Source organism: Hylobates moloch, unplaced genomic scaffold (assembly GCF_009828535.3).
Source record: "Hylobates moloch isolate HMO894 unplaced genomic scaffold, HMol_V3 SCAFFOLD_6, whole genome shotgun sequence".
Taxonomy (NCBI): Eukaryota; Metazoa; Chordata; class Mammalia; order Primates; family Hylobatidae; genus Hylobates; species Hylobates moloch.
The window spans coordinates 84,534,199-84,553,523 of NW_026652281.1; the positions used below are offsets into that span (position 1 = coordinate 84,534,199).

General features: G+C 42.9%; 1 protein-coding gene across 1 annotated transcript; it reads left to right on the top strand.

Moving 5' to 3' along the window:
* The first annotated feature begins 316 nt into the window (after nucleotides 1-316).
* On the top strand, nucleotides 317-18,775 carry DNAJA2 (DnaJ heat shock protein family (Hsp40) member A2). Its single transcript, XM_032157273.2, has 9 exons — nucleotides 317-497; nucleotides 2,033-2,092; nucleotides 2,408-2,631; nucleotides 5,846-5,926; nucleotides 6,359-6,492; nucleotides 9,182-9,378; nucleotides 14,736-14,880; nucleotides 15,014-15,141; nucleotides 16,897-18,775. The coding sequence occupies exons 1-9, from the start codon at nucleotides 420-422 to the stop codon at nucleotides 17,086-17,088; spliced, it is 1,239 nt and encodes a 412-aa protein (XP_032013164.1). The 5' UTR covers nucleotides 317-419; the 3' UTR covers nucleotides 17,089-18,775.
* The last annotated feature ends 550 nt before the right edge of the window (nucleotides 18,776-19,325 follow it).

Consider the following 19,325-nt stretch of genomic DNA (forward strand, 5'->3'; position numbering starts at 1 on the left):
TCTTTCGAAGCTAACGAAGCTGCTGCGCAGGCCTGTTAATTCCCTCAGCACCCAGTGCGAGGTTAAACACGCGACCTCGCAAACATGGCTTTTGAGAGGAAGCTGAATTCCCGGGGTGCGCCGTGCAAAGTTCTTCATTTCCTACGTTGCCCTGCCCAGCAGCCCGGACCTGGAGGAGAACAGAACACCGAGCCCCCTCTTCACTACTTCGACCCCCGTGGCCGCGCCTCGGGCGCTTGGGGGCGGGCTCTGCACAGCGACGTCACGGCGCACCGTGCGCTGGGTCAAAGTTCAGCCCCGCCCTCGCTTCCCCCTCGCTGTCTTCCCTCGGCCTGTGCCGCCGCCGACGCCGCTTGTGGGCCCGACTCCGCTCCGTCTGCTCCGCCACCTTCTCCCCGAGCACTGCCCGGCCGGCCGCCATGGCTAACGTGGCTGACACGAAGCTGTACGACATCCTGGGCGTCCCGCCCGGCGCCAGCGAGAACGAGCTGAAGAAGGTATCCGGGAGCGGGCCGGGCGGGTGTGAGGGGCGCGGGGCCTGCGCGGCCAGGGATATCTTCTTTAGCCAGGCCGCGCTACTGGGCTGCCCGCGAGCCGGCGCCGGCCGTGACTGGCCCGGGCTGGGAATCGGCAGCGGCGGCGGGACCGGCCTCGCCGCGAGCCGCGCACTCCGGCCTCGGCTGACCTTGGGCCGCCGGCCCCGCCCGCCCGCAGATGTAGCAAATAAAACTCACTCCTGCGCAAACACGATGGGAGCCCTTCCTTCCTCCCTCCTCGGGCGAGCGCCGGGGGCCGGTCTCCCCGGGAGGCAGCAGCTCGCCCGGCCCTCGGCGTCGAGGTCACCACCCCGGAAAAACAGGTTGGACCGAGGTGCTCAGCGCATCCCGGCCCCGGGAGAGAAGCTGTCCGCCCCGCGGCCGTCGGCCCCGGGTCTGGTGCTCCGCGGGGAGGAACGGCGGGGAGGTCGAGGCCGCCCCCACAGAGCGCCTCGGGCAGATGGGGTTGTTTCCTGGGTTCCGCGGCCGCCGGCTGCGGGAGCTCCTCCCTCTCTTCCTCCCTCGCCCATTGACCCGGAGGTAGCTGGGTCTGTGTTTGGATGCATTGTTCTTTGGGCAGGTAGTGCTAATGTCCTGTACCTGCTTAGGAATAAGCCGTGGTCCCAGCCAAACGCCTGAGTGTACAGTAAACATAAATAGAAGGCCTTATTATCGTTGTTTGCAATGCTGCGATATCTTTCATCTCAGGATTTCAAAGCACACGAGGCATTTAAGCCCCACAGCATCCTCACCAGGCTAAGAGCATCCGGATTTGTAAGCCGAGAAAAATGAGAATGCTCCTTAGGCAGTGAGAAGAGTACAGTGGACTTCCTGTTACCTTACCGGAAATGCTAGTCTGTATTATATAATTCACGAGCTTCCGTGAATGAAGATTTAAGTGCTGTAGGACCCAAACACCTCGTTGAGAGAGTGTGCAACTTCTCTACCACCGAAGTTGCCACCACGACCCCAGTTAACCACCACGTGCAAATAAAACACCTAAAGACGCTACCTAGGACCACCTTTACTTTTTCATGATGTTACAGTTAGGAAGGCATGAGCCATCGGGAGCAAGAATTGTGACTTTAGCTTGATTTATAGTAATGTTTTGCAGTCCGTAAAGCTTTAACAGTCATTTATCTCGAATTTATTAGGGTCGTCTTGGTGTGGTTACTTGGCCATCAAAGACACTTGACAATAGGGAAAATATGGATAATGTTTGAACATTTTGTTTTTCCCTGTGGCATTGCTTCATTGTTTTATCTGGTTTTCACATCGCTGTAACCTGTTTTCAAGAATAGCTACTGTCTACTTGGTTATATTACATTAGTAAACAGTATCGCGAGAAAGTGCCAAAGAATCCCTACGAATAAAAAATATTTTTGGAAGGTTATAACTCTAGAACATTACTTCTCAGAAAAGTGGATATTAAGTTATTACAAAACTTTAAACTGGTGTTTAGTTATAACCTTTTTTGTTTTTATCCGTTTTCAAAGGCATACAGAAAGTTAGCCAAGGAATATCATCCTGATAAGAATCCAAATGCAGGAGACAAAGTAAGTTATTTGCAACTTTTTTATTCCAGGGGTTTTAGCTCTAACTTAAATTGCCCTCCTTGAAAAAAAGGAATGTTACAGGAAAAAAATCCAGCTATGCCCACACAGCCACATTTTCATAATGTCAAGAGTATTTTAGTTTTAGAATAAGAGTACTACCATTCTGAGGAGTGGTGGGTGGTAAATAGAACCAGAATCAAGTCAAAGGTAACTTGTCCCTTTTTTTAGAATTAAATGGATCCTGGATTCCTGTAGCTTCTCCCCACTCTTCTACTTGAAAATGCAATTATTTTTATTTTTACCTTTTCTTTATAGTTTAAAGAAATAAGTTTTGCATATGAAGTACTATCAAATCCTGAGAAGCGTGAGTTATATGACAGATACGGAGAGCAAGGTCTTCGGGAAGGCAGCGGCGGAGGTGGTGGCATGGATGATATTTTCTCTCACATTTTTGGTGGGGGATTGTTCGGCTTCATGGGCAATCAGAGTAGAAGTCGAAATGGCAGAAGAAGAGGAGAGGACATGATGCATCCACTCAAGTGAATATCTTGTTTTGTTGTTTTAAAAAATTAAGTACTTTTTGTCAAGTGGGATAATGACTCAGTAAAAGAAAAAAAACTCACAGAATGTTTCTAATGAAGGAGCTTTGTTTCTCCTTCATTAGGAAAACTTCCATTTGCCTTGTCTTTTGGTGACTAAATTGAATTTGATTATCTGAATGTTTCTATTTCGCTGTAGCTCTTAAAAGGACAGTCGATAGATATTCTTTAATGAGAGGAAGATGGTTTTATATGGTTCTGAGGCTGCTTGTTATAGGACTTAAAATTTCAAGTGTGAAGATCATTTTCTCTCTCTCTTTTTTTTTTTTTTTTTTTTTGAGACTGAGTTTCGCTCTTGTTGTCCAGGCTAGAGTGCAGTTGCACAATCTCAGCTCACTGCAACCTCTGCCTCCTGGGTTCAAGCGATTCTCCTGCCTCAGTCTCCCGAGTAGCTGGGATTACAGGCATGTGCCACCAAGCCCGGCTAATTTTGTATTTTTAGAAGAGATGAGGTTTCTCCATGTTGGCCATGCTGGTCTCGAACTCCCAACCTCAGATGATCTGCCTGCCTCGGCCTCCCAAGTGCTGGGATTACAGGCGTGAGCCACCGTGCCTGACCTTTTTTTTTTTTTTTTTTTAAATGGAGTCTCACTCTGTCGCCCAGGTTGGAGTGCAGTGGCACCATCTAGGCTCACTGCATCCTCCTCCTCTCAGGTTCAAGCAGTTCTCCTGCCTCAGCCTCCCAAGTAGCTGGGATTACAGGCACCCGCCACCATGCCCGGCTAATTTTTGTGTTTTTTAGTAGAGACAGGGTTTCGCCATGTTGGCCAAGCTGGTCTTGAACTCAGGTGATCTGCCTGCCTCATCCTCCCAAAGTGCTGGGATTACAAGCATAAGCCACTGCACCCGGCCTATTTTCTTTGAAGTATATGAATCTTCCAAGTTACCTTTTATTTAAAAACTAAAAATGAGTGACTGTCTGCCTACTTTGTGTACATGTTAGAGTCACTCATTACTTGATCCTCAGTGTGAACTCTTCTAAGTTGGTTTCCATGGAGCTTGCTGGCTTCCAGCCTGACCTTAACCTGCGAGCACATGAATGGTGCCTGACCTTAGTCTTAGACTGTGAATCCACAAGCCCTCTCCAGTATGAAAATAGCTATTTCACTTTGCAAAATCTGGGAGGTCTTTTTTCCCATTCTTTTTTTCATGGACCGATAAATGATTTTATTAGCAAATGTCAGTGGCTGGAGTTCAGATACTTATTTAAAATATTTCATAATATCCCAGTTTATACACTTGAGTAAATTAGAGGAAGTCATGTTATCTGTTAACTTGAGTCTCATTGAATCCTTAAATTTGTTTTTTAAAAGAATTTACCCTCAGAAATTAACATTTGGATACCATTCCAATGGTAATATTTGTGCAGTGCAGGTTAATTCGTTTATATTTTTCTTTAATATAGGAATGGTCTAAAAAGAAAATAGGATCAAAAGAGTGCTCTCTGTACTTTATAGTACTTCATGTTTTAAAAAAAGTTATGCTATATAGTGAAACAGTTTTCTGCTGTTTTAACATTTCAAATTTTCCTGTTATTACAAATACTATGTTTATAATACTGCATTCTATGATTTATTTACCTTTTATATAGGGTATTGCCAGGTTTTTTTTTTCCTGTAATAGATACTGCTACTGTGAGTATCTTTATGTAGAGCTTTGTTTCTCCTTGGCAGAGATTCCCAGGCAGGCATGAGTGTTTTGAGGCTGATAAATACAACTAAATTGCCTTGCAGAGGGATTGTGCCAGTTTAGGCCCCACTAATGGAGAGTGCCAGCCTTGCCAAACCATTACCTGCATTTTTCCTTCCTTGGCCTTCTTTGTTGAAATGTGTATTTTTTTCTGGCTTAGGATACTGGTTGTGCATACCAATTGTAATTTAATATGTAGGGGAAGAAAGCCGATTTTCTTTAAATGATTTGTTATGGAGAGTATACAAGATGCAACAAGCGTTTTTGTCTGAAGCTCAGCTGTTGATAGGTCATTATTTGACAGTGTTGTTGGTAATGTTTTGTCCATACGTGTGGTATTCTTATCCTGCCTACAACAGTTTTAAGTTTCTGAGAATAACAATTTTAAGAAAGTTTGAATATCACAAAATAGTATAGGTGCTTTGTAAAACACTTTAAACTATTTTTTTGTTCCTCTAACTCCCAGGATTTTAAAGCAAATAATTACGGGATGACCATTCCTAATCTGAAATCTGAAGTGCTCCAAAATATGAAACTTTTTGAGCACCATCATGATGCCACAAGTAGAAAACTCCACACATAAGGACTTGTCGCACTCTGTCCCCCAGGCTGGAGTGCAGTGGTGCGATCTCAGCTCACTGCAGCCTCAATCTCCAGGGCTTAAGCAATTCCCCTGCCTCAGCCTCCTGAGTAGCTGGGACTTCAGACATGCCACTACACCTGGCTAATTATTTTTTATTTTTTGGTAAAGATGAGGTCTCTCTAAGTTGCTCAGGCTGGTCTTGACCTCTGGGCTCAAACAATCCTCCCTCCTCAGTCTCCCGAAGTGCTGGGATTATAGGCATGAGCCACTGCACCTGGCATGAAAAACTATTCTTTCCCTCCTTTCTGTCATACTATAGGTAGAGCCACTTTTATTTTTTTTTTTTAAGACATATGCCATCTAAGTGACTCCCTTAAGCCAAAATATAACTTTGTAGCCTTTCTAAATTGTCCATGGAGGAAACGGACTCTGGAGCCAGACACCTGTGTGATCTTGGGCAAGTTACTTGACTGTTCTGTGCCTCAGTTTTATCACATAAAATGGTAATAATAATTGTACCTCTTCTGAAGGGTTTTTATTAGGAGTTAGGTGGAGGGCTTATGCCTCAGAACAGAAGGTTGTGATGTTTGAGTTTGCGAAGTCATCAGCTTTATCAGAAATTCCACCACAGCAAATTGTTGGCCTGATGCTATAGGCTCTGGCTTTGGGTATCGTATATATACTGTCTGTAGTCATAAAATATTTCTGTTAATTTGAGCCATAAAATAAACCTCAGTTTAATTGATTTAATGTGAGATTATGAAGTGTTTTTGAATTCTGTTTTAAACGTTGATAACGAATTTACTATATCAGCTGTTACTTATATCTTATATTTGAGAAAATGTGGCAAAATTTGATTGAAGCCGATTCTTTTCTTTCCAGAGTATCTTTAGAAGATCTGTATAATGGCAAGACAACCAAACTACAGCTTAGCAAGAATGTACTCTGTAGTGCATGCAGTGGGTAAGTGTGTCCTCTGGTTTATTGGGTACATTTTGTCTCTTCTTTAAGTATCACATTGAATGTCTGTACCACGTAAAAATTGTTATGAGTTAAAACTTATGGCCGGGTGCGGTGGCTCACACCTGTAATTCCAGCACTTTGGGAGGCCGAGGCGGGTGGATCACCTGAGGTAGGAGAATCGCTTGAACCCGGGAGTTGAAGGTTGCAGTGAACCAAGACTGCGCCACTGCACTCCAGCCTGGGCGACAGAGTGAGACTCCATCTCAATAAATAAATAAATCTTAGCAGAACGTTTTCTGATACTTCTGGAAGTCAATTTAAATACAAGTTATTGGAGTTGAAGATGAAGGTAAAAGCACACTTACTGTGTGTCATAGCTTATTGGAGTGGTCTGTGGACAAAAACCTAATGCATAACTTGTGCTTGCTTTAGCCAAGGCGGAAAGTCTGGAGCTGTCCAGAAGTGTAGTGCTTGTCGAGGTCGAGGTGTGCGCATCATGATCAGACAGCTGGCTCCAGGGATGGTACAACAGATGCAGTCTGTGTGCTCTGATTGTAATGGAGAAGGTATGTGTGCCAGTACTTCTCTGCTTTTATGTTGGAATGGATTGAGAATGCAGATATTGGAGAGGTTTACAATTTTTTATTTCAAAGGGTATTTGTATACATTTTATTAAAAAGGAGGCCAGATGCGTTAGCTCATTCCTATAATTCTAGCACTTTGGGAGACAGAGGTGGATTGCTTGAGCCCAGGAGTTCGAGGCCAGCTTGGGCGATATAGGGAGACCTCATTACTATAGGAAAAAAAGTGTAGAAAAATATGTAACGAGGGGCTCAGGGCATGTCTGTGGTCCCGGCTGCCGGGGAGGCTGAGGCGAGAGGATTGCTTGAGCGCAAGAGTTCAAGGGAGCAGTGAGCCGTGATTATACCAGTGCACTCCAGCCAGGGTGACAGAGCAAGACCCTGTTGCAAAAAATAAATAGAAGATAAAAGTGTGAAAGTAATTACTCCATTATGCCTAAGCCCAGTGAACATAGAGAAACAGTAGATTTGTATTGTGTTAGTGAAAGGTGACTCTTTTTAATTCCGAAAAGAGGAGCAAGGTGATTATTTGTCCCTTTGCTATTTCCTTCTTTATCAAATATAACCTTTTATTTACTCTCTCTGTAGGAATGACCACCATAGGAGGACTATCTCCTTTATCACATAGAACCTTTTAAACTACAAAGGGACAAATAATCAAATAATAAATAACTAAAGAAGTAATTATTTAGTTATTCTGATAAGTGGAAGATTTCACTGTAACCTTTAGTTAACTTTTCAGAATTGATCTTGAGATTGAAGCTGTCCTCACAGAAGTAAATAATTTAGTCTTTGTGGGCCAGATAGTTTTTGTCACAGCTACTCATCTCTGACCTTTTAGTGCTTTTATAGCCACAGACAAATGGATATGGCTGTGTTCTGATTAAAATTTTAATTATAAAAACACATAGCTCCTCCCACCCCTGCCATTCTAGAGCAGTGCTATCCAATAGAATTTTTTTCTGTGATGGAAATGTTCTGTATCTGCAGTGTCCAGTACAGTAGCTATTAATCACCTGTGACTACTGCATACTTCACATGTGGCTAGTGTGACTGGGTAACTATTTTAAATTTGAATAATTTAAACATAAACTTAAGTAGCTACAGGTAGATAGTGGCTACCATATTAGACAGTATAGTTCAATAGCATCCTTTTCCAAATTGCTATCGGAAGTGATGAGATAATTATGAGAAGTTACATATGATATTTCCTTCCTGGAGAGTCTTGGCATTTTACTTTATTTTTTAAAATAATTATTATTTTTGGAGATAGGGTCTTGCTGTCACCTGGGCTAGAGTGCAGTGGCACACTCTCGGCTCACCACAGCCTCCACCGCCCACGCTCAAGCAATCCTTCCACCTCAGCCCCTCACCCCACAATTAGCTGAGTCCACAGGTGCTTGCCACCATGCCCAGCTAATTTTTGTATTTCCTGTGGAGATGGGGTTTTGCCACGTTGCCCAGGCTGGTCTCGAACTCCTGGGTTCAAGTAATTCTCCTGCCCCAGCCTCCCAAAAGGCTGGGATTACAGGTGTTAGCCACCACTCTTGGCCTCCTTTTATTTTATTAAAATTGCTAACTCCCACTATCAAGAAACCAAAGTTAACTGAAATCTTTCTCATGTACCATTACATTTTTTTTTTTTTTTTTTTGTGAGACGGAGTCTTGCTCTGTTGCCCAGGCTAGAGTGCAGTTGTGCGATCTCAGCTCACCGCAGCCTCTGCCTCCCTGGTTCAAGTGATTCTACTTCCTCAGCCTCCTGAGTAGCTGGGATTACAGGCGCCTGCCACCATGCCCGGCTGATTTTTGTATTTTCAGTGGAGATGGGGTTTCGCCATGTTGGCCAGGCTGGTCTCAAACTCCTGACCTCAGGCGATCCTCCCACCTTCACCTCCCAAAGGGCTGGGATTACCGGTGTAAGCTACCATGCCTGGCCACCATTACCATTTTGAAGAACGTGTTTTGCAGAACATACTTTGCAAAAGTACTGTTACAGAAACAGTCCCTAAATAATCAGTTATACACATCTTTCTAAGCCTTCAAATGTGCCAGTAATTAGCCATTAGAAAGTGACGCAGTTTTTTCACACTATATGTATAATCACGGTTTTGCTTTTTAATACCATAATTATAAGAGAAAAGCTGTGTTGCCCTAAACATGGTATGGATACATTACATTCTGAAATAGTGGGAAGCTGAGTCCTTCAGGCAATCTGCAGTAGTAAGATACAAGTTTTTGTTATTCAGAATAGTGCTTTTTTTTGTTTTGTTTTGAGACATGGCCTCACACTGTCACCCAGACTGGGGTGCAGTGGCATGATTATAACTCACTGCAGCCTCGAACTCCAGCAGTCCTCCCTCCTTAGCCTCCCCAGTAGCCAGGATTACAGGTGTGCACTACCACGCCGGCTAACTTTTTGTATTTATAGTAGAGGCAAGGTCTCACAGTGTTGCTAGGCTGGTCTCAGATCCTGAGCTCAAATGATCCTACCACCCTGACCTCGCAAAATGCTGCGATTGCAGGCTTGAGCCACTATGCTTGGCCTCAGAATGCTGCTTTGAATAAAAATTTAGGTAGCGATTAAAAGAAGTACAGAAAGTATATTTAAAGAATAAGGGTATTAAGAGTACAGTATAGTACTCTTGCTGAAAGTTTCGATGACTTCTCTTTCCAGGAGAGGTAATTAATGAAAAAGACCGCTGTAAAAAATGTGAAGGGAAGAAGGTGATTAAAGAAGTCAAGATTCTTGAAGTCCACGTAGACAAAGGCATGAAACATGGACAGAGAATTACATTCACTGGGGAAGCAGACCAGGCCCCAGGAGTGGAACCCGGAGACATTGTTCTTTTGCTACAGGAGAAAGAACATGAGGTGATTTTCCTTTTTCTAGTTTTTTGTATTTTGTTTTATTCAGAAGTACTTCTTGCTTGTGAGAAATAGGTTAGATCTGTTTGGAGTCCCTGGAGCAACACTGAACGCTGGTGAAGTTAAGGGCATCATGGCGCGTTCCTAAGACGGGCTTGTGTAAGAAAGACTAACAAGGCAGGTGCAGTTAGAAGCACTGTAAGAGTCAGTTTTAGTCCTGGCTTGGTTTTTTTTTTTTCCCCAAGATGGAGTTTCACTCTTGTTGCCCAGGCTGGAGTGCAATGGCGCGATCTCGGCTCACTACAACCTCTGCCTCCCGGGTTCAAGCGATTCTCCTGCCTCAGCCTCCCGAGTAGTTGGGACTACAGGCATACTTCATCACTCCTGGCTAATTTTTGTTTTTAGTAGAGACAGGCTTTCTCCATGTTGGTCAGGCTGGTCTCGAGCTCCCGATCTCAGGTGATCCGCCTGCCTCAGCCTCCCAAAGTGCTGGGATTAAAAGCGGGAGCCACTGCGCCCGGCGTTGGTCTTTTTTTTTTTTTTGTGACGGAGTCTTGCTCTGTTACCCAGGCTGGAGTGCAGTGGCACGATCTTGGCTCACTGCAGCCTCTGCCTCCCAGGTTCAAGCGATTCTCCTCTGGCCTGGTCATTGACTAACACTTTAACCGTAGGTAATCTTACTGTCTCAGTTTCTTTGTTTATGAAAATAAGGGCATTGGGCGTTGGACCAGTTGGTCTAAGGCAGCCTGTTTTTTCACTGTGAAACTCTGCTGCCCTGTTGATTTGGTTTTTACTTACTGGGTAGCCAAATGAGCTATCCTTGAAAGAGTTCTGGGATTTTCAAAAAATATATATATATTTTTAGAAGTTTCTGAAGAATGTGGTCACTAGTGTATGTTTTGGGGGGTTTTTGTTTTTGAGATGGTCTTGCTCTGTCGCCCTGGCTGGAGTACAGCGGTGTGATCTGGAATCACTGCAACCTTCGCCCCTGGTCCCAAGCAGTCCTCCCATCTCAGCCTCCCAAGTAGCTGGGACTACTGGCGCACCATCATGCCCATCTGTTTTTCTGTTTGTTTGTTTTTGGGGGGGGGGGGGTGGTTTGTATTTTTAGTAGAGACAGGGTCTTGCCATATTGCCCAGGCTGGTCTTGAACATCTGAGCTCAAGTGATCCTCCTGTCTCGACCTCCCAGACCTCCCGAAGTGCTGGGATTACAGGTGTGAGCCACAGTGCCCAGCCTAGTGTATGTTATTTTGATTTTAACATTGCACTTGTATATTTTTAATGTCCATATTGTATACTGTAGACCTTACTCATAAAGAATGTATCTGGAACTATTCGTGAAAAACCCCTCCAGTAATCACCTAAATTCTCGAATGTTAGAAGCACTCGATAGGACTCTAGCTTTGTACTTGATCACATTTACTCATGTGTTCCTCTGAAAGTCATTACATCACAGGTTAACCACCTTTTTAGTTTGCCCTAAAATTTTCTCCTATGCGTAAGCCTAATGAACACGGAGAAACGGTACATTTGTATTATGTTCAGTGAAAGGTTATTCTTTTTAATTCTAAAAAGGTGGGCAAGCTGATTATCCGTTTATAATTTAAAGGTTATATTTGATAAAGAAGGAGATCGTCCTTCTGTGGTGGTCATTTCTTCAAACAGAGTAAATTTTAAAAATCACTTGTAAGAATCCAGTAGAGAACAACAAAGCCATATTGAGATGCAGGTTTTAGGAATTTGGTTGTAATCCCTCACAAGGTCAGACTTGATCTCCTGGACAATCAGGGCGTGCTAGTCAGCTTTCATGACTCAGCAAAGCTACAAATAATATATTTTGGCTTTTTGTGGAAATTGCCAACCCTACAAATAGCAAACATCTTCTAGGTTATCAGAAAGTAAGAGTAGTTTTTAGAATTCTGCCTTTGGGTCTTGTAGGATGAATATTTACAAGATTTGCCTATTTGTTAACATTTTAGCTACTTCCTTGTTCATTCAGTTTTGCTGCTATGCACACCACCATATCAGGAATATGAGGGAGAAAGCTAGCAAGACAGCTAAATAATTGGAAATTCTGCTTGGATGTAGGTTAGACTGTGTTGTAAAATGGTACAGACAGTGCCTGGGCATTTTCATTGATAGAATCCTTGGAGTAGTTTGGGGTTTGTTTTCAAATGATGTCTGGCAGTGCAGCCTCATGATAGGAAGTGAAGAAGGAATGCTTATTTGCAGAGGAAAGATGATTTTTTTTGGTTTGAGGCATGTCAAACTGATGGTAAAACCTTTTTTTATCCCTAAGTTCAGTTTTTAATGTTGCTGCATAATTAAATTGGATTTTTAAAAGTAGATCATTGAATTTGGAGGCAAAGGACTTAAGGTCTGGGCCCCGTTTACTAGCTTTGGCTTCCCTGGACTTTTTGGATATTAAAGAGTCAAATGAGATTATGAATAAGCTTCTTTCTTGGGGCCTGTGGGGAGGTGTTGGGAAGTAACTCATCTCTGAAAATTGTTGGCAGCAGTGGAATTGGCATGAAATTTTCAACAGAAGGCAGATGTAACTAGTGTCTAAAGTAGAAAATAGAAGGTGGTAAAGGTTAGAATGGAAGTTTGTCTCGTTTCTTCTTAGGAGTGCTGTATCATCTATAGTCATCATCTTGCCATGTCACTTGTCAGTGTGCCTGTTTGTGTGTCTCGGTCGTCTGGTTGCCATAGTGCATTTGTACAGCATCAAACCACAGAACCTGGTGATGTTAGTCACGCCTCTATAACTTGTGCTTTTGTTATGCAGAAATTATGACTTTTAAGTGTTTTCTGGTCTAGTGCTTGGTGGTCCCTCCTCATCAATCTTGTTTTTCAGAAACTCTCTGGCATTCTTGTTTATTTATTCTGTTGAAACTTTTAACATCAAATTGTTTAGCTTCCCCCCTCCACTGCAACAACCATCCTGATAATCATTTTTTATTGAAATCACTTTCAGTTGAACTCTCCTGTACAAGAACATGATGTGTATTCCTGTTCTCTATTCTTTTTTTTTTTTTTTTTGAGACAGTCTCACCCTGTCGCCCAGACTGGAGTGCAGTGGCACAATTGTATTTTTAGTAGAGACAGAGTTTCACCATGTTGGCCAGGTTGGTCTCAAACTCCTGACCTCAAGTGATCTGCCTACCTTGGCCTCCCGAAGTGCTAGGATTATAGGTGTGAGCCACCATGCCCTGCCCCACTTTATGTTTTTATTTTATTTTTTTTTGAGATGGAGTCTTACTCTGTCACCCAGGCTGGAGTGCAGTGGCGCGATCTCTGTTCACTGCAACCTCCACCTCCTGGGTTCAAGCAATTCTCCTGCCTCAGCCTCCCAAGTAGCTGGGACTACAGGCTTATGCCACCACACCCAGCTAGTTTTTGTATTTTTAGTAGGGACGGAATTTCGCCATGTTGACCTCAGGTGATCCACCTGCCTCAGCCTCCCAAAGTGCTGGGATTATAGGCATGAGCCACTGCATGCGTCCTAAAATAATATGACTTTAACAAAGGATATTTGGTAAGATGGTTCTTAGAACACTGGCATTTTACAGTATACTTAGCATTTTATTTTAAATTTATTATTATTCTTTTTAAGAGACAGGATGTCCTTCTGTCACCCAGGCTGGAGTGCAGTGGCTGGATCATTAACGAGGAGGGACTGCCACTGCAGGCTCCAACTCCTGGGCTCAAGGGATTGTCCTGCCTCAACTAGCCTATTTTGTTTTAATTTTTTGTCTCCCTATGTTGCTGTTGTGAACTGGCCTCCCAAAGCTCTGACCCTATGTTTAGCTTTTTTTAATTTTTTTATTTTTTTCTTATTGAGATGGAGTCTCGCTCTGTCGCCCAGGCTGGAGTGCAGTGGCGTGATCTTGGTTCACTGCAGCTTCCGCCTCCCATGTTCAAGTGATTCTCCTGCCACAGCCTCTTAAGTAGCTGGGACTACAGGTGCGCACCACCACACCTGGCTAATTTTTGTATTTTTAGTACAGATGGGGTTTCACCATATTGGCCAGGCTGGTCTTGAACTCCTGACCTTGTGATCCGCCTGCCTTGGCCTCCCAAAGTGCTGGGATTACAGGTGTGAGCCACTGCACCTGGCCTACTTAGCATTTTTAATGCATTGAAAAATCCTGCATTAAAGAAACTGTTGGTCCTGTTGTGAGGAACACTTGAATAAATGTGCATAGATAACATACCTTCTTGGATCTCAAACTTTAGCACACATAAGAATTGCCTGGCCGGGCACGGTGGCTCACGCTTGTAATCCCAGCACTTTGGGAGGCCAAGGTGGGCGGATCACAAGGTCAGGAGATTGAGACCACGGTGAAACTCCATCTCTACTGAGGCAGAGAATGGGTGAACCGGAGGTGAGTTGCAGTGAGCCGAGTTGCCATATCCAACCTGGGGACTCTGTCTCAGAATTGCCTGGAGGGCTTGTTAGGACTACAGATGCTGGGTCCTGCCTGCCTTGTTTCTGGCAGGAATGGAAGTGGGCCCCAAGAATATGTGTTCCTAACAAGTTTCCTGAAGCTGCTGGTCCAGAACCACACTTAGAGAATCATTGGTTAAGGTAATGGTTTAACTTTGTTTAATGGGTAAATTTAGGAGAGTAACATAGGAAAAGAACCTGTCTACCAGATTTTCTATAAGTGAACCAGCCAGGATTATTCTTTACAAGAAGAGTGACCATTGTAAAATCTAAGCAAAAATTACAGGTTGGGCATTACACATTGAAGGCTCAGAAACATTCTTTGTGCTTATTCTCAATACCTTTTGCATTACCTAGTCCATAGGCTTATAGTGTAATATTGAATGAGCCAGTTTTGCATTTTAGTGATGTGAGACTTGTTGGTATGTGTGTGAAGCACAGAATTGAGCCCCTTGACTTTGCTGGCTAGGTGTTACTGGTTGAGGTTTTTTATGTTGATCTTGGACCCTCCCTCCTTCCCTGTTATGATCATGTCTGGGGAGCACTCCAGGATGAGCCTGTTCTGTAGAAGCCCTTTGGGCATTCTATACCTTTTTCACCAGAGGCAGAGTCTGAAAGTGGGCAGTAGTTGCAGAATATACCTGGCCCTGTTTTGGGGGCCTCAGTTCTGTTGCTCTTATAAATGCCATTGTTTACCAGTTCCAATACACCTTCCTCATGGAAGTTTCTCACATACTACTTGGGAATAGCTAGCTTTCCTAATGCAGTTTAGGGCACTAGGGACAGTGGCACTTTGGATTTGCAGTGAGTGGTAGAAATAAGGTTTTGAAATTAAGTCAAGGAACATAATGCTGCAGGGTGTAGCTCCATAATTTTTAAGAAAATGTATTTCTTTTGTGCTTTATTTATAGGTATTTCAGAGAGATGGGAATGATTTGCACATGACATATAAAATAGGACTTGTTGAAGCTCTATGTGGATTTCAGTTCACATTTAAGCACCTTGATGGACGTCAGATTGTGGTGAAATACCCCCCTGGCAAAGTAATTGAACCAGGTAAGTCTTGATTTTGTCTGATTCTGGTTTTCAAGTATTCTTACAATTTGTAATTTTTTTATACTGCATAACTCTAAAAAAATTGAACACCTCTTTTGGGTAAAATTATTAATCATTTCCTCTTAAATAATAGGATGTGTTCGTGTAGTTCGAGGTGAAGGGATGCCGCAGTATCGTAATCCCTTTGAAAAAGGTGATCTTTACATAAAGTTTGATGTGCAGTTTCCTGAAAACAACTGGATCAACCCAGACAAGCTTTCTGTAAGTGTTCTTTAAATTAAACAACAGTTGACTTCCAAGTTTGGGGTTTGGTTTTTGGGTTTTTAGACAGAGTCTCTGTCTAAAAGGCTGTCCCCAGGCTGGGGTGCAGTGGTGTGATCATGGCTCACTGCAGCCTCGACCTCCTGGGCTCAGGCGATCCTCTCACCTCAGCCCCCAAGGAGCTGGGACCACAGGTGTGTGCTGCCATGCCTGGCTAATTTAAAAAAATTTTTTTGAGACACAATCTCACTGTGTCACCCAAGCTGGAGTGCAGTGGTGCAGTCTCGGCTCACTGTACCCCCCGCCTCCCAGGTTCAAGTGATTCTCATGCCTTCGCCACCCAAGTAGCTGGGATTACAGGCATGAGCCACGATGCCTGGTAAGTTTTTAGTTGTTGTTGTTGTTTTTGAGATGGAGTCTTGCTCTGTCGCCCAGGCTTGAGTGCAGTGGCGTGATCTCAGCTCACTGCAAGCTCCACCTCCCAGGTTCATGCCATTCTCCTGCCTCAGCCTCCCAAGTAGCTGGGACTACAGGCACCCACCACCACACCCCACTAATTTTGTTTCTGTATTTTTAGTTAGAGACAGGATTTCACCGTGTTAGCCATGTTAGATCGATGGTCTCAATCTCCTGACCTTGTGATCCACCCGCCTCGGCCTCCCAAAGTGCTGGGATTACAGGCGTGAGCCACTGCACCCAGCCAAGTTTCTTTCTTTTTAAGAGAGTCTCACTCTGTTGCCTAGGCTGGCATGCAGTGGCATGATCATGGCTTGCTACAGGTGTGCACCAGCACACCCAGCTAATGCTTTTTAAAACTTTTTATAGAGATGGGAGTCTTGCTATGTTGTCCAGACTGGTCTCAAGCAATCCTCCTGCCTCCCGAAGTTCTGGGATTGCAGTCGTGAGCCACTGCACCCATCTGACTTCAAGTTTCTTAATAGTCATGTTACTTTCAATTTTAAAGTATATTTGTGTGATTGGTAGGCTTTCCTAGTTGTTAGGAAATGGGGTATTGCTGGTGTAAATGTTGATGGGGCCAAGCAGGGAATTGTAGAGTAAAGTAGACTCGGTGTGGGTGGTGGTGAGGAGTAGCACTCCCTGGAGAGAGCAGATTCCTCATCTGCAGAGGGCAGGGCCACTACCCCCTTCTCGTCAGCTGGTGTCCATGCCGGATGCAGGAAGGCGTGTCTCCTGTAGAAATTTTCTAATGTTTAAGTATTGGCAGATAATGACCTTTTTTTTTGGTTCTTAAAGCAATAGATGGGTTGCACAAAAGATGTCTTGCAGATTTGGCCTGTGAGTGATGAGTTTGTGATCTCTTACTTAGAGTTCAAAGTCCAGTCCACATTCCTTTTTTTAACTTTTTTTTTTGAGATGGAGTCTTGCTCTGTCACCCAGGCTGGAGTGTGCAGTGGCACAATCTCAGCTTACTGCAACCTCCACCTCCCGGGTTCAAGTGATTCTCCTGCCTCAGACTTCCGACTAGCTAGGATTACAGGTACCCACCACCATGCCCGGCTAATTTTTTGTATTTTTAGTAGAGACTAGGCTTCACCATGTTGTCCAGGATGGTCTCATCTCCTGACCTCATTATCCACCCGCCTCAGCCTCCCAAAGTGCTGGGTGGGATTGTAAGCGTGAACCACCACACCCAGCCCCTTTTTAAACTATTAGACAGACACTGGATTCTATGTATCAAAAAGAAAGTTGATGAAAATATTACAACCAACCTGGTTTTTGTTTGTTTTAATAAAGGAACTAGAAGATCTTCTGCCATCTAGACCAGAAGTTCCTAACATAATTGGAGAAACAGAGGAGGTAGAGCTTCAGGAATTTGATAGCACTCGAGGCTCAGGAGGTGGTCAGAGGCGTGAAGCCTATAATGATAGCTCTGATGAAGAAAGCAGCAGCCATCATGGACCTGGAGTGCAGTGTGCCCATCAGTAAACTCTGCAAACAAATTGCACAGGTGGATTTTCTTTCCACATTTGCCTGATTTGTTCTCAGCAATCCAGCTGGAGTGTCTTATCAATCCAGATGAACTGAGGGACATCTGTTGGTCTATGTATAACTTTTAAAATTGGTATAGTATCTACAGAGTGTATAATTTAAACTAACCACAAAGCTTTACATCTTCATTTCGACTGTTCCATAGCAGAATAAAGCACTTGAAAGGAAACAAGACTCCCTTTCACACATGGATTATTATAAGTTTCGATCCTGGTATCTGTGCTTGATTTTTATCAGTTTTGTGTAGATTTTTATGTTTCATATTTTAAATTTAAATCCCACATTGTAAAGTTTGTACAATTTGTCCTGAAGCTTTGTGTTTGGCTGCACCTGCATAAGCTGCTACAAATAGAATAAAGAATTTCATAGCCTGTATCTATCATTTAGATGCATGGAAAAAAATGGGCTTTGCACACAATGGGTTTGGAGCTGACTGGGAACAATGGAAAAAATTACATTAGCTGTGGTTGTAAAGTTTTTTTGTTTTTGGTTTTTTGTTTTGTTTTGTTTTCTTTTTTTTTTTTTTTTTTTTTTTTTACCATCTTGTGAAAGGTTTCTGAAACTCGATAATAAAAAGCGGTTGGTGTAAATTATTCTTTTGTGTCACATTTTTAGAAGGAAAAACATAAAGAATGTATCCTTAGTGCTGGTTCTTAAACAGCCCATAAAAACCCATTGGCCTGAAGCTTGTATCTCAGGCCTGTGCCCATCTTATAGTCTTGGAAGACAAAAGGCTGGTAGAGACAGTCTTCAGTGGCTTCAGTGATGCTCTGTAGAGGCCAGGGTGTTCTTGAGTGCTGTAACTCCCAAGCACTGGGCTAGCCTGACTTCTGTATCTCCCTACCACCACCCCCTTAAAAAAGTAAGGTAACAGCAAATCTATAGTAAAACCATGTCTGCATAGAACGTGTTCAAATCCTCTGTTTTCATTAAATGTAAAAGTAAAAGACGCTCTGTCTCCATTAAGTTGAATATTTGGAATTGGAGAAGCCATTGATTATTATTTTGAGTTTCTATAATGTTTTATAGAAAAGTAAGATGCTTATTCAGAATTTAAGAATGAAGGCAACTGAAATATGCATTGTTGTAGTTATTTATATTTCAAACTAAAGAAAATAAGCAAAAAAAAAAAGGCTGGTTTGAGAAAAATCAGGTAAAACCGATGAAAAGGATGTTGTGTTTCTCTTTCCATCATCTGGTTTTTACCATTTCACTCTCAGTAGGTATTTTTAGAACACACTTATTTGAGAGAAGAGACATCAGATGCACAATTTTACATTTATAAAGGAACAAATGGGGAAAACTGAAAACTAAAAATCTTAAATATATTAAATGCCATCCCTGAGCCTAAATCTAGTATTTGTAGTTTATTTCTAGGTCTACTAGAACCTGAAAACCTGAATGAAAAAAGGTGTGCTGACACTAATCAAGTCCTGTGAGGTTTAAATTATTGACCTATCCACTCTACCTCCATTGTACAAAAAATATTTTACAAGCCTGGGCAAGATTCAACAGCATAATAGTTTTGTATCCAAGGTTACTTCCCCACAACCACTTTAAACATAAGAAATGCGGTGGCAATATAAAGTTTGTAGCCTTTCCAATAAAGGTTTATAAAACAGTTGTTCAGTGTAGTCTGTCTTTCATTTCTACCCAGGCGTTTTGACTGTAGGCAAGAAAACTATTGGAAGAGAGTTTCTGTTAAGGTGTGTTATTTCACTTGGTCTCCTTGCTCTAGTTTGTAGAGCACCTGTCTAGAGAACCAACCATACAGTGTCACCAGCACAGATAGTTTTTCTAACAGCTTTATTCAAGATATGATTTACATACCATAAAATTTACCACTTTAAAAAATTTGCCACAATTCAGTTGATTTCAGTATATTCAGCCATCTCCACTAATTTCAGAACATTTTCATCAAAGAAGAAACCCTCTGTCCATTAAATCACTCTCTGTTCCATTCTCTCCTCAACTCCTGGTGTAATCACTAATGGCTTCTAAATATTTGCCTATTTTGGACATTTTGTATAAATGGGATCAAAATACATGGCCTTTAGTGATGCATTCATTTAGCGTAATGTTTTCAGGGTTTATCCTTGTCGGCAGCATGGATCAGCACAGTAACAGCAGGATGTATTCTGAGAAGTGCATGGTTAGGCGGTTTCATCATGCAG